Below are 20,658 nucleotides of genomic sequence, written 5' to 3' on the forward strand. Positions count from 1 at the left end.
ACTATATCTTGATATAGCCCCATATAAACCGATCCGCCGATTTAGGGTCTTAGGCCCATAAAAGCCACATTTATTAGGCGCTTTTGCTGAAATTTGGGACAGTGAGTTGTCTTAGGCCCTTCGACATCCTCCGTCAATTTGGCCCAGATCGGTCCAGATTTGGATATAGCTGCCATATAGACCGATCCGCCGATTTAGGGTCTTAGGCCCATAAAAGACACATTTATTATCCAATTTTTCTGTAATTTGGGACAGTGAGTTGTGTTAGTTCTTTTGACAAACGTCCTCAATTTGGCCCAGGTCGGACCAGATTTGGTTATAGCTGCCATATAGACCGATCCTCCGATTAAGGGTCTTAGGCCCATAAAAGCAGCATTTATTATCCGGCTTTGATAAAATTTGGGACAGTGAGTTGTGTTAAGCCCTTCGATATATATATCTTCAATTTGGCCTAGATCCGTGTAGATTTGGATATAGCTGCCATATAGACCGATTCGCCGATTTAGGGTCTTAGGCCCATAAAAGTCACATTTATTATCCGATTTTGCTGAAATTTGTGACAGTGAGTTGTCTTAGGCCCTTTGACATCTTTCTTCAATCTGGCCATGATCGGTCCAGATTTGGATATAGCTGCCATACAGACCGATTTCTCGATTTAAGGTTTTGGGCCCAATATGGCACAGATCGGTTCAGACGTGGATACAACTGCCATGTAGACCGATCTCTCGGTTTTAGGTTTTGGGGCCATAAAAGGCGCATTTATTGTCCGATGTCGCTGAAATTTGAGACGGTGAGTTTCGTTTGGCTCTTCGACGTCCTCCTTCAATTTGGCTCAAATCGGTCCAGATTTGGATATAGCTGCTATATAGCTGCCATCGATTTAAAGTCTTTGCCCCATAAAAGGCGCATTTATAATCCGGTTTCGCTAAAATTTGACACAGTGACTTATGTTAGGCTTTTCGACATCCGTGTTCTATATGTTTCAGATCGGTTTATTTTAAGATGTAGCTACTGTACTTATTAATATTTGGTCGAAATCGGAAAATATTTCGATATAACTGCTATGGGATATAAGGTATGTATGCAATTTTCAGCGGATTTTGATGAAAGGTGGTTTATATATATAACCGAGGCCCACCACCCGGTCGAACTCAACTCCTTTTTACTTGTTACATAGAATTTTTATTTATTATATATCAAAGCCGTCGTTGTTTGTTATGTTTTGCGAATTTATTACTGAAAAGAGGGAAATAACCAGCTGGTAATATTTTCTTACAAAATATTGAATAATACATCATTAAAATATAAAAATATCAAAGATTATTAGACTAAAAACATATTATAGCTGTTTTTCTATTTATACAAATGCTGTTGTGACTTTTAAAAATATTTTTTAATTAATTAGAAAATTGTTGTATGTGGATGTGGTTTGGTTATATAAAAAAGTACTTAAAAATGTGCGTACACCAATTGTGTCCGTCAAAGTAAACAAGTAAAAAGGCATTAAGTTCGGCCGGGCCGAACTTTGGATACCCACCACCTCGGGAATATATGTAAACCCCATTTCATCACAATCCAGTGAAAATTTGATAACTTAAGCACCCAAATTCGGCACGGACATTGAGTGGTCCACTATTTATGTCACTTCAATTTTGTAGAACAAAATATTGGTCTCTTTGGCAGATATATCCAATTATAAACCGATCTGAACTATATTAAGGTCGGATATCGTGAGACTAAGAAAAACTCACATTTCCAAATTTCAGCGAAATCGGGTATTAAATAAAGCCTTTATTGTCTTTAGACCCCTTATCGGGAGATCGGTCTATATGGTAGCTATATCTAAATATAGTCCGATCTGAACCATATTTGGGTCAGTTGTCGGGAAGCCTTAAACAACTCACTGTTTCAAATTTCAGCAAAATCGGATGAAAATAAAGTTTTTGTCGGCATCATACCCTTTATCTATATAGCAACTATATCCAAATATGGTCGGATTTGGCCCGTTCAAGAAATTAACCAGCGTGCATCGAAAAGACGTATCTGGCTAAATTTCAGCTCAATATCTCAATTTTTGAAGACTCTAGAGTGATTACAACAGACGGACGGATAGACTGACAGACGGACAAACACACGGACATCCTTAAATCGTCTTAGAATTTTACAACGATCCGAAATATACATACTTTGTAGGGTCGGAACTTGATATTTTGATATGTTGCAAACGGAATGACTAAATGAATATACCCTCTCTCCTACGGTGATGGGTATAAAAATGATGTTGTGGTAAAATGTGGTTTCGTCATCAAACAATGCCAATACCCAATAAGAACCATTATTGTTAATGTAGTGTAATAATATATTGATGTTTCTTCTAAGGCAGGTTTAAATTAATTGACACAAGTAATTGTATAGCGTATCATTTGACCGTTTCTGCCCCGTATTGCTACAATGTAAATCAAATTAAAATCGTACGAAAACCCGAGAATCAACCAATGAATTTATTACGATTTGTAAACGCAAATTTCCGTAAAAATCGATTAGGCCTGTAAGAGTTTTAAGGTAGAGCGATATGAAAACCTTAAGGCGCGCTTTGCATTTCTGATTGGGATTGGGATCTTGGGATTGTGCTGAACGTAAAAATCCACTAGACCATACATTAGATTTTGTTTTTGAGGAGTTTTTTTAGTATTTTTTTTATTAAACTATCTGAAATTTTTACTTATTTTCAAAAGTGGAGTTATAGCTATTGTCGGGCTTTAATTTCCCTCAGCATATTACTAGAAAAAACTAATTTTTTATGGTAAAAAAGACGAAACTTAAAAAAATTGACAATTTTTGTCAGGTTTTTTTTTGGGTAGTTTGGCCTATAACAGTGAAGCGATTTAAAATTTAAATTTTTCATGAAAATATTGATTAATTTCCATTTTCAGTTGTTCACAGCGAAAATTCATAAAAATTTTCTATTTCTTATTTTTTTCCATTTTTATACCCTCCACCATAGGATAGGGGTATACTAATTTCGTCATTCCGTTTGTAACTACTCGAAATATTCGTCTGAGACCCCATAAAGTATATATATTCTTGATCGTCGTGACATTTTATGTCGATCTAGCCATGTCCGTCCGTCTGTCTGTCGAAAGCACGCTAACTTCCGAAGGAGTAAAACTAGCCGCTTAAAATTTTGCACAAATACTTCTTATTAGTGTAGGTCGGTTGGTATTGTAAATAGGCCATATCGGTCCAAGTTTTCATATAGCTGCCATATAAACCGATCTTCAATCTTGACTTCTTGAGCCTCTAGAGTGCGCAATTCTTATCTGATTAGAATGAAATTTTGCACGACGTGTTTTATTATGATATCCAATAACTGTGCCAAGTATGGTTCAAATCGGTCCATAACCTGATATACCTGCCATATAAACCGATCTTGGGACTTGACTTCCTGAGCTTCTAGAGGGCCCAATTCCTATCCGATTTGGCTGAAATTTTGCAAGACGTATTTTATTCTTACTTTCAACAACTGTATCAAATAAGGTTCAAATTGGTTCATAACCTGATATAGCTGCCATATAAACCGATATGGGATCTTGACTTCCTCAGCCTCTAGAGTTCGCAATTATTATCCGATTTGCCTTAAATTTTGTACGACGGATTCTCTCATGACCATCAACATACATGTTTATTATTGACTGAATCGGTCTATAGCCCGATACAGATCCCATATAAATCGATCTCTCTATTTTATTTCTTGAGCCCCCAGGTCGCAATTCTTATTCGAATTGGCTGACATTTCACACAGGTCTCCAACATGTAATTTAATTGTGGTCCAAACCGGACCATATCTTGATATCGCTCTAATAGCAGAGCAAATCTTTTCTTATATCCTTTTTTTTCCTCAGAAGAGATGCCGGGAAAAGAACTCGACAAATGCGATCCATGGTGGAGGGTATATAAGATTCGTCCCGGCCGAACTTAGCACGCTTTTACGTGTTTATCCTAAAACAACTCTTTTTTTGTTTTGTTCAATATTTATTTTGAATCTTCTATATAAAAATCAATTTGTGTTTGTTTGTAGTTTTTTTTGGTTGTATGTTGGTGAGTTCCTTATAGAATCATAAACGGCTGAACGGATTTTCTTGAAATTTTCATAAATGGTGCATAATGACGCCATGGTAAAAATAGGGTACTAAACATTTTTAAATCTAAATGAAAGGTATTTAGGATAAGAAAACGTATCTATCCAATTGTTGGACTAAGTGCTAGGGGGACCACCCCAAGCCCCAAAACACCCCTAAATCGGACATATTTATTGACCATGGCAATATGGGACTCAAATGGAAGGTCTTTGGGAGTAATGCACGAATCTCATATCAATATTCGGGAAAAGTGTCTAAGGGGCCACCCACCCCCACAACACCACCCAAATAGCAAGTATTTGCTGACTATTGCAATATGAGGCTCAAATAAGAGGGTTATTAAAGTGGAACACGAATCTGATATATATTTTCAAGGCCAACCCACTGAGTGGCCGCCCATCCCCCAAAACACCCCCCAAGCCGGTCATGTTTGCCGACTGTAGAAAAATGGGGTTCAAATTAAAGGTATTTGGGAGTAGACCACGTATCTGATATCAAATTAGGGACCAACTATCTAGGGGACGTCCCACCACCATAACAACCCCCAAATAGTACGTATTTGCTCACCAAAACAATTTCGGTCTTAAAGAGAGTGTAACTAAATATTTATAGCTTTTAGGGCCAATACCCCAAACCAATAAGGAGTTTACATGAGATTGGAAAACGAATTTGATATCCAATTTTGAGGCCAATGGCAATATGGGGTTCAAATAAATGATATATAGATATATGATAATAGAGCACGTTGCTGATATATTTTCCGGGCTTAGTGTTTGGAGGACCACCCCAATCCCCAAAACACCCCTAAATCGGGCATATTTAATGACCATGTCAATGTGGAGCTTAAATGAAAGGTATTGGGGGGTAGAGCAAGAATTGGTACCCACTTTCGGGACCAATTTTCTAGGCGTCTACCCCTTTCCCATAATACCCTACAAACAGCAATTTTTTACTGACCATCGCAATATGAGGCTCAAATAAAGGTGTTTGGGAGTAGAATACGAATTTGATATCCAAATGTAGGACCATGTATTTAGGGCATCACCCCTTTCCCAAAATACCCCCCAAAGGATAAAAATGTTTCGACTATGCCAATATGTGGCTCAAATGAAAGGTATTTTAGATTAGAAAACAAATTTGATAACCTATTTTGGGGCCATGTGTTTGGAGAACGCCTCATCCTGTAAACTCCTCTTAAACCAATGTCAATATGGGGTTTAAATAAATGGTATTGGAGAGAAGAGCACGATGCTGATATTTTTTTAGGGGCAAGTATCTGGGGGACCACCTCTCCCCCGAAAATACCACTAAATGAGACATCATGAAAATATCGGGCTGAAATGAAGTATTTTAAGAATGGAGTACACCTTTCATTCAAACTTAAATTCGTGGACCAATAAAGATCATATGGGATTCAGATAAAGGCAATTATATTGTTAAACTGTTAGTCAAGCGATACACTATTTTCGTAGCATGGTATTTCACTAAAAGCTCTTTAATTGTCAAAAATAAATATTCCAATAAATGCTCCCTATAAAGTAAAAGATGGCGCAGCGGAGCGGGCCCGGTCAGCTAGTATTATATAAAATTAATTTAAAGTACAAAGTTATTGTAGTGGTAGTGACAATGTATGAATCAAGAGGAAATCAATTATTGTTTTAACGATTTCACATTAAAAATTCCAATTCAGTGTATTCTTTATTTAAAGATTGCCTTCCAAATTTTTTCGAGATTTCATACGAGGCGTTTTCTTTCGGCCTGTTTGTGTACGAAATAGGAATTATTCCGTATTGCCGTAAATGCCGATATTACGTAAGTTGTCTGGTAAATATTTCGTTCACTGGATGAATTTTCCAAACAAAGCACTACCGCTAATTGTAATATTTGACGTTGCAATACATGGGAACATACACTTTGTGATAGTTTATCTGTCGCAATATATAAACGGCGCAATCTACTAGCTTTTGTTATCCATCTCGAATATCCTACGGGTCCAGTTTTGATGTGTCCAAGATTACTTGAGCAACTACCATTTGAAACAGCTTGGGCAATTTGGTATAGATATTTAACGTCCGCGGAAAGTTTATCTTCAGCATCTATTCTCATTGTTCAAGTGGAATAAGTTAAAAATTTTCGATAACCTGAGAAATGTTCAGATTATTTTAATAAAAAATATAAGAAACTATATCGTATAGAAGTACAAAAATGTATGATATTCATTTGTAATGAATTGCAAATATCTCTTCTTTGAGCTAACGAGTGCTTTTTGTTGGTCCAGTAGTGGCCGATTTTCGGCAGCGTTGTACGGATGTCGGAATGGCAATTCGTTAAAATGAAGTTAACAGATAAACCAAAGTATTGGTCTATCTAGATAGAGTTAGATGAGACGTAATACATGTCCAGATGTGCCAGTGTTTGTCACTTCACCGTCACCTCAGACGGCAATAAAATTTTCAAATGGAAATTTTTTAGATTTGAAAAATGCAATCAATTCAGCTTGTTTCACTTTGGAGGTTTAGTCTTTGCCTTCTAAATTCACATAGCCAATTAGTGACGAATATGGTTCCGTATTACTACTACTGTGATATACATCATTATTTTTCTCTCGCGTTAATGAATATTTTTTGCGGCCATCAAACGAAAATAGATCAACGATTCACCATCGTGATTTGCTCGTAAAATATCGTGTCCTAATTTTTCACGCTCTTGGCTCACTTTTCTTTTATCCATAATAATGATTTCACCTTTTTCATCCTTAAACTGTAAGTCAGCGAATAAAACTGAAGCCAATAATAGATGCCAATCGATCAGATACCCCAAAGCGATCGCACATCGTGGAGTATACATTCTTCGCACGGTTGGTGTATGGATTTGTGAACCAGGAGGTTTATAGTTTTCCAAATCGTACACATCTGATGCGGTTGTTTGAAATACAGGGTGATTTTTTTGAGGTTAGGATTTTCATGCATTAGTATTTGACAGATCACGTGGGATTTCAGACATGGTGTCAAAGAGAAAGATGCTCAGTATGCTTTGACATTTCATCATGAATAGACTTACTAACGAGCAACGCTTGCAAATCATTGAATTTTATTACCAAAATCAGTGTTCGGTTCGAAATGTGTTCATTCACCGTAACGTTGCGTCCAACAGCATCTTTGAAAAAATACGGTCCAATGATTCCACCAGCGTACAAACCACACCAAACAGTGCATTTTTCGGGATGCATGGGCAGTTCTTGAACGGCTTCTGGTTGCTCTTCACTCCAAATGCGGCAATTTTGCTTATTTACGTAGCCATTCAACCAGAAATGAGCCTCATCGCTGAACGGTGAATGAACACATTTCGAACCGAACACTGATTTTGGTAATAAAATTCAATGATTTGCAAGCGTTGCTCGTTAGTAAGTCTATTCATGATGAAATGTCAAAGCATACTGAGCATCTTTCTCTTTGACACTATGTCTGAAATCCCACGTGATCTGTCAAATACTAATGCATGAAAATCCTAACCTCAAAAAAATCACCCTTTATTAGATCAGATGATGCACCTGAATGTAAAGATGGTAACACAGTCGATATTTCCGTTTCGACTGGCGATTACTCGGATATTGTAAGTCTGCGTTCGTTATGCTGGCCCAACATGAATTCATGGAGTCAGTCAGGAATTTTGCCACCATTACATGGAGCTGTTTTGAGCAGACATTACATTTTCCGATGTAATATATCTTTGTTGTGCTGTCAACAAATTCTCTGAATTTAGCTTTTTTTTGTCTCTTGCAAGCTTATTTCAATAATCTGCCCAATTTCTTGTTAATATTTTTTTTTTGTCAATAACCTTAATATTTAATTGGTTCCAAATTTGTCTGTAACTTGTGGGGTGAATGTGTCCTCAGAAAACATTTTATTTATCGTTTAATTCAGTCTCTTAACCGCATGCGATGCCATATACTCTAGATTTGATTATGACGCAGATCATTCTGGCTGCTTCTCCATCTCCACAGTCCCTGTATTACCAGAATCCCCTGAATTATACATATCTTTTATATCTTAAATAAAAAATGTTTTTTTTTTTTTTTGTTAGAACTGCACAGTTTATACACGAAACAAAGATTTCAAATACATTTCAAGGCCTACACTCAAAAAATATTGAACCTCAGCACTAGTTAAAATGAACTAATTTTGGGAAATATTGCACTTCCTATAGCGCTAAAGAATTATGTATATGCCCGTTATGAGTTCAAACATTTCTTAACGGCTACGAAATTGCTTTTAGCACACTATTGGTTCACTTTTAACTTTTCACCAGTAAAATATGAACTATCGAGCATTCAAAATGCCATTCATTGAAAATGAAATGCCACTGTTATCTCCAACATCACAATGCAGTTAGGAATATCATCCATCGAAGTCGTAGATAAGACCAAGAATCTGGGCATAATTTTAAATGGATAATTGACTTGGTCTAACCAAATCACTGCAGCATGTGGTAAAGCATACTCAATGATAAAACATTTATGGCCCACCCAAGAAGTATTTTAAATGACAGAATACTTCCAATAAAGAGCTATATTTTGCCAACACAGCTCCACGGTGCCGAAATCTTTGGGTGTTGTGATGTAGTCACTAAAAAAAGCTCCAAACAACCTACAACAATGCAGAACATTACGTGTGTGGTCTTAGAAAGTTCGATAGAGTGTCATATTTTTCACTTCACGAGTGAGAAATATTTAGAGTACAAGTCTTTGATATTCTTTCATAAAATAATATACCAGTGTAAGCCACTGTACTTGTATAACTACAACCATTTACAATATCTTCAAGCGGAAGAAACCTCATACAAATGACACACTGGCGAAAATCATCTCAAAATCAGTTTCTCATACGAACAATCTTTCTCTGGAACCAACACCCAAAAGTAACGAGCAAAGTTTTAAGAACAACATATTTTCACATTACACCCAACTGCATTCAATATAACATTGAATTAATTCAATTTGAATTTGCTGATTTGTGTTTGTTTTTAGGATATTAAAAATTATCTAATGCTAAACTAATTATTTGTGTTTCTAAAGATAAATAAAATGTCCTGTTTAGTTTATAGTGCCCTATTTGTATCTCAGAATTTTACATTGTACAACATATCACTATTATTTATCGTATAAATTGCAGTACTGGGATATGGTAATTTATATGATAAAAATCTTGTTGTACTGGTATTACAAATAAATAAATGAAATCAAACGGAAAAAAATTATTGAAAAAATATCGATATTTCCGAGCTCACATTCTAATTAGAGATTGGCGGACACATCTTTATTTCAAAACTCATTTAGTTCCACTTGTCTTTTGTTTAGGTTTGACATATTCTATTTATAGACACAATGTCTCATCAATTGAGTTTATTCAATAGTTCTTAATTTCGAGCATGTATTTATGAAATCAAGAAATGGAAATAGTAACGAACATTTTGGCTATATTGAACTAAAACTTAAAATTTCTTTAAGTTAAGTTCAATTAGTGACACATTTCAGAAAAGGTATCGTCAATGATAATATTCTGATATGCAATGATATTTAATAAAGTTTTTGCTTATTAATAAGAAATTCATTAAAAGAAAATTACTAATTCTACCTGAGCGATAATCTATTTCATTTATACTCATGATAAGTTAGTTTAATTTGTAACAAAAAAATTATTTTGCAACTCATTAAGAATTTTTATCTAAACAAATGTCAGAAACTAACGTGTATTCTGTGATTAACACTTATTTACGATATGCATTTTTCTGAATATATGTCATCCACAGTTGGTGTCTAATGCTCCAATAAAAAGTTCAAAAGCTGTGATTTTTTGCGATTTGAATATCTGTGTTGCGCGAGCATTACTCTGTAAATATAAAGGAGTGCGATTGCTAAACACATACCTAATTGGCAGTTTCCCTTCACTTTTTCTTTCATATATCTTCGATGTAATAACATCACGTGCAAACCCAAAATCAGCCACTTTACATGTGTGGTTGTCTGTGATGAGTATGTTTCGGGCCGCCAGGTCTCTATGTATAATCTGGAAGGTAAATAGAATATATTAGTAAAAGTTGATAAAATTTAGAGAGATCTGCACTTTTGAACGATTGTAAGGTAATAATTTATTGCAACTTCACATAAATCTTAGCGAAGGTTGCATTAAAGTAGAAAAACCAAGTAAAAGCGTGCTAAGTTCGGCCGGGCAGAATCTTGGGAACCCACCACCATGGATTCTGTTAAAATATGGGAACTATATATGGGTGTAGACCGATTAAGACCGTACTTGGCACAGTTGTTGAGAGTAATAACAGAACACTATATGCAAAATTTCAGCTAAATCGGATAAAAATTGTGACTTGTAAGGGCTCAAAAAGTCAAATCAGGAGATTGGTTTATATGGGAGCTATATCCAAATCTGAACCGATATAGGTGTGGCATGTTTCCGATTAGACTGTGATCTGTCATGACGGACACAATGACTGAGATGTCTGTTCTTGCCAGTGACAGCAAAGCGGTAGACCTCTTCAAGTCTAGATTAGGCCACTGAGTTTTGGAATACTCGTAGTACCCTCTTTGTGACCATCTATCATTCGTTGTCCTTCGGGCCTGGTCCCGAAATCTTAGCTTACATATCCTTAGAGGCATACCCACAGATTCCAGTATCACAGGAATGTGGAGGGTAGTTCTGATACAAACATAGTATATCTCCTTAAGCCAGGGAACCAGTCTATCAGACACAGCTTGAAATTCAACCGGTGACACATCATCATGGCTAGGCGACTTAAAGGAGTTGAAACTTCTCATCGTCCAAAGGATTTTCTACTCATACACAATTGCCCTAATAGCCTATGACGAATGCATACCAGGGACAACTCCTTCTGGCGCCACGTTGTCCGTTGATGAATGTTCCGGGAAATGTGTATCAACGAGTAGCTCTAATGTTTCCTCACTAGACAATTTCCTTACATTCTCTGACTTCTGATTATACCCCACCGTAATAAGTCTGGTGGACAGAATCTTGCTTAGTCTAGAGGCCTCAGATGTATCCTCCAAGGAGCTGCAGAATTCCACCTAGGATTTGTTCTGAGTCTTTCTCAGTTTGCCCTTATACTTTCTTAGCTAGTGGAGTTTTCTGCAGTCCTTCCTCAGACCAACCAGTTCTGGGGTCCACCATGGCGGTCGCTGTTTGCCCCTTGGTTTGGCACTAGGACATGCTGACACAAGTGAGTCATTCAGGGCCTTCGTGATCCCCTTGACCAATAATCCTATATCCTCCGTATTTTCCACTTCTTTTTCTGGTGTAAAAGGGATAGACGTGCAGAAGTTTATCCCAATCTGCCCTTTTTCTGTTTAGCAGAGTGACCAATTCTGCAGTATTTTCTCCAAGGCTGAAACTAATATAACGATGATCAGAGAAGCTGTGGTCATCCAACACATTATAGTCACATATTCAGGCTGTCTAAAACAGATCTCAGTCCCTGGATTATCAATGTAAACCCCAGGCGCACACTGCACTCTAGCTTTGATCCATCCGTGTAGCATGATCTTCCAAATGGCAATACTAGGGTTCCTTCAATCCAAGACAGTGCCGCTGGCAGCAGTGCCTCGCACTCGACTTCAAGGTTTATCTCAGGTATCCGATCAGAAACCTCTTCCATTCCTTACAAGTTTCCTACCGTCGCCTCGATTATACCGCGATGGTATGAGCTGCTCTCATCCTCAATCCATTCTCCCATTGCCTAAGTCTCATAGCCGCAGTGGCTGCCTCACACTTAATCTGTATGTCAATGGGTCGTATATCTACGACCACGCCCTAGTGGGCGTGGTCCTCATCGCTTCGCCTATGCCACAACAACATGTTCTCTGAACCTGTTGTATGGTTCTTATGTTGCACTTTTTCTCCATAGCAGTCCACCAAATTTGCCCACCTACGTCTTGCTCGTGAACAGGCATATTTCAGTCTTCTCTGGGTTAACATTGAGACCTCTGGGTCTAGCCCAGTAATATGCCATATGCAAGACCCTTTCGGCCCTTCTGCATAGATCGTTCCGATCGTTACCCCTTAGAAGTATTATAACATCGTCTGCGTAGAAGACGGTTTCAAATCCCTTCTCAGTCAGCATCCGTAATAGGTCATTTATGGTGGTCACCCATATGCCATGGTACACACAATGTATGGACCTGTTCCTTAGCGTATAATTTATCCAGTCTCTAAGGACCGGGTCCACCCGGTACTGGTCTAAGGATTGGATCAGTGTGTCGGTCCGCACATTGTTAGAATCCCCTTCGATGTCAATGCATACCGCCAGTGTGTACGTTTTGGAATCGAAGGATTTTTCTATTTTATGCACAACCTCGTGCAGGGTCTCCACCGACCTTTCCTTGACATAAGCATGCTTTTTTATTTGAGCAGTTCGCTGGATGTCATACTCCTTATCATGGTGTCCACAATACGCTCATGGTTTAAGTAGAAAGGACGTAAGGCTTATGGCTTATGGGTCCTGTTATAAGAGTACTGTAAGAAGTTAACTTCAATCGAAATTCCGAAAATTATTAATTTTTCTACAGGCTCGACTAATTGCCGGTATCTCTTTTTACGCAAAGAAAGGGTAAAAGAAAAGAACTGCTTTACTAGTTGAATTGAATTTTTGAAACCTCAGTAAAAGTCATTGTGTAAAATTTCAGCCTAATCGAATATGAATTGCGCCCTTAAAGGGCTCAAGAAATTAAATAGGGTGATCGGTTTACAGAAGAGCTGTATCAGGCTATAGACCGATTCAGACCATATTCGACAAGTATGTTGGAGGTCACGGGAGAAGCAGTTGAACAAAATTTCAGCCAACTTCGGTAAGAATTGCGAACTCTAGGGGCTCAAGAAATCAACCTTCTAGATCGGTTTATATGGCAGCTATATTAGGTTATAAAGCGATTTGAACCATACTTGGCGCAGTTGTTGGAAGTCAAAACGAAATATGTCATGCAAAATTTCAACCAAATCGGATACTAATTGTGGCTCAAGAAGTCAAAACCCTAGATCGGTTTATGTGGCAGCTGTGTATCGAAATATGGACCAATATGGCCCATATACAATCCCGATGGATTGTAAATGGGCCCGACCTACACTAATAACTAGTATTTGTGCAAAATACCAAGCGGCTAGCTTTACTCCTTTAATGGGGTCTTAGACGAATATTTCGAGGAGTTATAAACAGAATGACGAAATTAGTATGCCCCCATCCTATGGTGGAGGGTATAAAAAATCGTGAAAGACATCCAAAATCTTCCTCAAATTATTTGTGTTTGAAAAAGGTACTAAATCGGTCGCGTGAGTAGTACGGCAATGCTCGTGTCGAAAAAGTACGGAAAAGGGTACTATAGTAATGACTTTTCCATTACTGGTTTGCATTCACAGCAAACTACTCCCCTTTTTTGCACGTTCTCTTTGTTTGTGTTTCTCATTCTCTCATTTTACTTGCACACGTTCACACGCAATGGCAAGTTTCTTTGGTTGTGTTGAGAACACTGCCAATTTTGAAATGACATCTTGATGACGAGATGGCGGATTGCACCATATGATTTGCGGTTGATGTATAAATGAGACCACCTATAATTGTTTCGCCATGGCCGGGATGTACCTTGCGGTAGCAAGCACTTGGTGACTAAAAATCATACCTTCGTTTGGCCAAAGTGTTTCACCTTTTTTGCTGATAAAGTACGCTTTTATCAAAAATAATCATTATTATGCACAAATAAATCCATTGCACGGGGCAAAAAATTTTCAAAGCATTAGTTTTCTTTTAATGAAGCCGAAGGGCTGAAGGACAATGCCGAACCAATTTTATCTTTGAATGCCTATAATTTGCCTAGTCCAGCGGCCTTCGCTGTCAAACACTGGATTTAGTCAAAAAGGAAGATATTTCTTCTAGGCCAATCGTACACGATTGGATACCAAGCATTTCCTCAAATCCTTAATCCATACTTGAGAGACTAAGGGACTATAATCCCAACCTTTCAACCACAGACTGGAAGATCGGTAGATTGGATGAGGCTGACGGCGATCGGAGAAATGTAGTTATCGTACTAAACTCCAGCTGTCTCGCGGGCCTCAACAAGTCTGGAGGAGTTTTATCAAAGGGATTCAACAAGCCGACAAGCCCTGTGTGGGTCATCCAGTTGGATTGGGCTCAAGGTGTGCGCGAACGGGCAGGGTGGTACTCCAAAGGTGCCAGTTTCTGCAGATAAATCTATATCATTGTAAGACAGCTTCGGCAGCACTAAAAGTCCTTCTGACGGCAGTAGGATTTGGCATTGTCCTTATTCACGAGCCATGCTTGTGTGGAGGAATGGTTCGTGGACTAAGGATTCCGGGATTTAAACTACTCAAGGGTACGAGGAATGAAATTATTGAGTTTTATTACCAAAATGAGTGTTCTGTTGAGAAAGTCCAATATTGACCGTAACTGCGCCTCAAATGGTTCATCCGATAAGTCCAATTTTGTTATACTCTTTCCAAAATTTCGGCCGGTATCTCACGAATATATGCTTCAATGTTGTCTTCCAATGCGTCAATTGAAGCGACCTTGTCTGTATAGCCACCAGCTTTAACATAGCCCCACAAAATATAGACTAAAGGCGTAAAATCGCACGATCTGAGCGACCAATTGACCGGTCCCGAACATGAAATAAAATGTTCGTGTGTTGTTTTGTGGCATGTGGCACCGTCTTGCGGAAAACACATGTCATGCAAGTCATGCTCTTGCATTTAGGGCAAAAAAAAAGTCATCTTACGATAGCCCTTACCATTCACAATTACGTTACGATTCGCATCATCATTGAAGAAGTACGGTCCAATGATGCGACCAGCCAATAAACCGCACCTAACTGCGACTTTTTCTAGATGCACTGGCAGTTCTTGCAACGCTTGTGGCTGATCTTCACTCCAAAAACGACAATTCCGCTTATTTACATACCCATTGAGCCAAAAATGAGCTTAACCATAAAATGGAAGAAGCGCGCGATGGACTTTCTCAACAGAACACTCATTTTGGTAATAAAACTCAATAATTTGAAAGCGTTGTTCGTTTGTAACACGAAACGTGCGTGAGCTGTTTAAACCAGTGTTGCTAAAGGTAACAGCTAAAGAATCACCCCTTATTAGTTTCAGCCTGGAGAGGATGCTGTAGAAGTGGTTCCTCGGCTAAACAGAAGAATGACGGATTGGGACAAATTTCGGCACACATTCTGAACAACTATCCCTTCTAGACCAAAAAAGGAAGTGGAAACTGAAAAGGACATCGACATAATGGTCAAGCGGATCACGAAGGCTCTGAGTGACTCGCTTATGTCAGCGAGTCCTAGAGCCAAACAGCGACCTCCAAGTTGGACCCCAGAGCTGGTTGAATTGCAAGCTGTGTCCGATAGACTGGTTCCTTGGCTTAGGGAGATATACTCTGCTTGTATCACCATGTCTTATATGCCTTTGTGATGGAGGAACACCAAGGTCATTTTCATTCTAATAGCATGAAAACCTTCCCAGACGAAGGCGAAAGATTTTAGCACTATTTGTAGTGCTGAAGATCCTAGCGAGGTTGGTAGGAATGTATATTGGGGCAAAGGTCCTTGAAGATCGCCTGTCTCGGCAACAGCACAGTTCACTGAACTCACTACCTAGTCGCTATATAGAAGGTTCTTTCACTGTCAAGGAATACACAATGGTAGCACTTCTTCACATCGAAGGTGATTTCAGTAATAAAAAACCGACGTTAGTCATGAATGATCTGGAGTTTCTGGGCATCAACACTACCGTAAGAAAGTTTCTTAATAACTTACCTACTAAAAGATGAATTAGGGCAGGCTTAGGATCTGAAGATATGAAAAGACCGGTCAGCAGAAGAACACCTCAAGGTGAGGTGTTGTCTCTTCTACTCTGGTATATGGCCATTTGGGCGAAGACTTTTTGAATTTTTTTCTAACAAAACAATATCGTAAGAATGTTTATCAATAACTTACCTACTAAAAGATGCTTTAGGCCAGGCTTAGGATCTGCAGACATGAAAAGAAGGGTCAGCAGAGGAACACCTCAAGGAAAAGCATTGTCTCTTACACTTTGGTGTATGGCCATTTGGGCGATGACTTTTTTTCTTACAAAAAATTGTTTCGTGTTGCTCGAATAAATGAATTTCTCCTAATAATGACTAACATAAAATTGTTCCTTTTAAATATTAAAAAAGGTCAAGCATAAAATTAAAAAATCTGAATCTGAATTATAACGGAAAAATGTGTTAAGTCTTTTAATTTTCAAGCTTACAAAGGTGACGGTCTTTACAAAAGGATCGGGAAGCAAATTTGCGACGGAACGCATGCTGGGATTCTTGGGTAAGTAAAACCAAAGTTTGTTCGCAAAGAAGTAGGAGGTTTTCCACAGGGAGGAGAAGGAGGAAGGAACACTCCTTATGGTTGGCATTGATCAAATCTAAATGACGGATTTAGCTAAGACCAAAGACATGGCGCACCACGGGAGCAAGGCTGTCTTCTTCAAGATTGGGAAGACTAGGATAGGCAGAAAAATCAAGCCGTGTAGTGGCAGGTGACTTAATACCTCCCAACGAACAGGGGACTGACGACGAGACAATCAAGTCCTCTCTCAATATTCGAAAGACTAGGATGAGCAACGATCCTAATACTAAAATATTAGACAGTGAAGTGGCGAGAGACCAAACATTAGGCAGAGCAGCGACAGGAGTCTCAATGCTGCTAAACGAACAGGAAGCCGACGATGATACCATCACCTACTCCGAAGAAGCCCATTTACCTAAGATTTGGAAGACTAAGATAGGCAAAGATCCTAGTATTGAAACATAAGGTAGTACGGGGAATGTTAACTCAATGCAGTCTAACGAACAGGGTCCCGACGATGGAACCATTACCGACTTTATAAAAACAATCGGAAGACTAGGATAGGCAAAGAATCTAATACGAAGACATCAGGCAGTGCAGTGACAAGAAAGTCAATGCAGTCTAAGGAACATGGAGCAGACCATGACATCATCACTTACTCCCAAAATGGCCATCTACCGGAGGACCAATGATTGAAGTAATCCAGATAAACTTCCACCGGAGCGACTCGGCTGCACACGCTCTGTTGGAGAAAATCAGTAGCGGCAACATTCATATTGCCTTAATTCAGGAGCCATGGACGACCAGGGAACAAAGTTTCTGCTAACACTGATACTCGGCCGAGGACCTGCGTGATTTGTCATAAAAATTTTAATTATATATTGTTACGCTGTGTTGTTTTGTGGCATGTGGCACCGTCTTGCGGAAAACACATGTCATGCAAGTCATGCTCTTGCATTTAGGGCAAAAAAAAAGTCATCTTACGATAGCCCTTACCATTCACAATTACGTTACGATTCGCATCATCATTGAAGAAGTACGGTCCAATGATGCGACCAGCCAATAAACCGCACCTAACTGCGACTTTTTCTAGATGCACTGGCAGTTCTTGCAACGCTTGTGGCTGATCTTCACTCCAAAAACGACAATTCCGCTTATTTACATACCCATTGAGCCAAAAATGAGCTTAACCATAAAATGGAAGAAGCGCGCGATGGACTTTCTCAACAGAACACTCATTTTGGTAATAAAACTCAATAATTTGAAAGCGTTGTTCGTTTGTAACACGAAACGTGCGTGAGCTGTTTAAACCAGTGTTGCTAAAGGTAACAGCTAAAGAATCACCCCTTATTAGTTTCAGCCTGGAGAGGATGCTGTAGAAGTGGTTCCTCGGCTAAACAGAAGAATGACGGATTGGGACAAATTTCGGCACACATTCTGAACAACTATCCCTTCTAGACCAAAAAAGGAAGTGGAAACTGAAAAGGACATCGACATAATGGTCAAGCGGATCACGAAGGCTCTGAGTGACTCGCTTATGTCAGCGAGTCCTAGAGCCAAACAGCGATCTCCAAGTTGGACCCCAGAGCTGGTTGAATTGCAAGCTGTGTCCGATAGACTGGTTCCTTGGCTTAGGGAGATATACTCTGCTTGTATCACCATGTCTTATATGCCTTTGTGATGGAGGAACACCAAGGTCATTTTCATTCTAATAGCATGAAAACCTTCCCAGACGAAGGCGAAAGATTTTAGCACTATTTGTAGTGCTGAAGATCCTAGCGAGGTTGGTAGGAATGTATATTGGGGCAAAGGTCCTTGAAGATCGCCTGTCTCGGCAACAGCACAGTTCACTGAACTCACTACCTAGTCGCTATATAGAAGGTTCTTTCACTGTCAAGGAATACACAATGGTAGCACTTCTTCACATCGAAGGTGATTTCAGTAATAAAAAACCGACGTTAGTCATGAATGATCTGGAGTTTCTGGGCATCAACACTACCGTAAGAAAGTTTCTTAATAACTTACCTACTAAAAGATGAATTAGGGCAGGCTTAGGATCTGAAGATATGAAAAGACCGGTCAGCAGAAGAACACCTCAAGGTGAGGTGTTGTCTCTTCTACTCTGGTATATGGCCATTTGGGCGAAGACTTTTTGAATTTTTTTCTAACAAAACAATATCGTAAGAATGTTTATCAATAACTTACCTACTAAAAGATGCTTTAGGCCAGGCTTAGGATCTGCAGACATGAAAAGAAGGGTCAGCAGAGGAACACCTCAAGGAAAAGCATTGTCTCTTACACTTTGGTGTATGGCCATTTGGGCGATGACTTTTTTTCTTACAAAAAATTGTTTCGTGTTGCTCGAATAAATGAATTTCTCCTAATAATGACTAACATAAAATTGTTCCTTTTAAATATTAAAAAAGGTCAAGCATAAAATTAAAAAATCTGAATCTGAATTATAACGGAAAAATGTGTTAAGTCTTTTAATTTTCAAGCTTACAAAGGTGACGGTCTTTACAAAAGGATCGGGAAGCAAATTTGCGACGGAACGCATGCTGGGATTCTTGGGTAAGTAAAACCAAAGTTTGTTCGCAAAGAAGTAGGAGGTTTTCCACAGGGAGGAGAAGGAGGAAGGAACACTCCTTATGGTTGGCATTGATCAAATCTAAATGACGGATTTAGCTAAGACCAAAGACATGGCGCACCACGGGAGCAAGGCTGTCTTCTTCAAGATTGGGAAGACTAGGATAGGCAGAAAAATCAAGCCGTGTAGTGGCAGGTGACTTAATACCTCCCAACGAACAGGGGACTGACGACGAGACAATCAAGTCCTCTCTCAATATTCGAAAGACTAGGATGAGCAACGATCCTAATACTAAAATATTAGACATTGAAGTGGCGAGAGACCAAACATTAGGCAGAGCAGCGACAGGAGTCTCAATGCTGCTAAACGAACAGGAAGCCGACGATGATACCATCACCTACTCCGAAGAAGCCCATTTACCTAAGATTTGGAAGACTAAGATAGGCAAAGATCCTAGTATTGAAACATAAGGTAGTACGGGGAATGTTAACTCAATGCAGTCTAACGAACAGGGTCCCGACGATGGAACCATTACCGACTTTATAAAAACAATCGGAAGACTAGGATAGGCAAAGAATCTAATACGAAGACATCAGGCAGTGCAGTGACAAGAAAGTCAATGCAGTCTAAGGAACATGGAGCAGACCATGACATCATCACTTACTCCCAAAATGGCCATCTACCGGAGGACCAATGATTGAAGTAATCCAGATAAACTTCCACCGGAGCGACTCGGCTGCACACGCTCTGTTGGAGAAAATCAGTAGCGGCAACATTCATATTGCCTTAATTCAGGAGCCATGGACGACTAGGGAACAAAGTTTCTGCTAACACTGATACTCGGCCAAGGACCTGCGTGATTTGTCATAAAAATTTTAATTATATATTTTCCCCAGGTTTTTAACGTCGGATTCAACGATGGTGGGACTGGGAGACGGTGTAGCATACCTGGCATCATTAGAATAGCACGGCCAGCGCCTGGCATCATTCGGAAGACTACTCAGAAGAGGACTTGGGCAAGGGAATTTAGATTGTCCAAGCATAGAAGACATTGCAGAAGATTTCAAAAGGTTTACGACTGCACTGGTGTGGTCTTTCGAAGAAAGTTATCCTCTACTAGAAAGGAAACAAGCCAAAGAAAAACCCTGGATGACCGGGGAGATTCGCAATATTGAGGATGACGTCTGCAGACTTTTTAATAGGGCGCTGCATAAACAAGCGAAAGTTAACTGGGATGTGTCTTATACACGGCTCAAGCAATACAATAAAATTACCAGCGCGGCAAAACGTGCCTCCCGGAAGCTTTTCTGTAACCAGGTCGATAACGTTAATGACGCCGCCAATATGAAACAGTATCTATCAAAACCCATGTCCAAACTGAAACGCTACTCGACCCCGTGGGAGTGAGAGGGAGACAAGGGAGGACATGTTGAGGCTGCTTTTGATGAAAACCCATTTGTCTATAAGCCTTACGTCCTTTCTACTCAAAAGCATGGATCGTATTGTGGACA

The 20,658-nt window shown here is 39.2% G+C and overlaps 1 protein-coding gene across 3 annotated transcripts in view; it reads right to left on the reverse strand.

The window, feature by feature from the left end:
- LOC106088359 (tyrosine kinase receptor Cad96Ca) overlaps positions 1-20,658 on the reverse strand; it is a 168,928-nt gene that overhangs the window by 25,382 nt on the left and 122,888 nt on the right. For all 3 annotated transcript variants that reach the window (XM_013253836.2, XM_013253837.2, XM_013253838.2), the window contains exon 9: positions 10,065-10,204. In XM_013253836.2, the coding sequence (XP_013109290.1) occupies positions 10,065-10,204 (140 nt within the window). The remainder of the gene's footprint in view (positions 1-10,064; positions 10,205-20,658) is intronic.

Source organism: Stomoxys calcitrans, chromosome 2, assembly GCF_963082655.1.
Source record: "Stomoxys calcitrans chromosome 2, idStoCalc2.1, whole genome shotgun sequence".
Classification (NCBI taxonomy): domain Eukaryota; kingdom Metazoa; phylum Arthropoda; class Insecta; order Diptera; family Muscidae; genus Stomoxys; species Stomoxys calcitrans.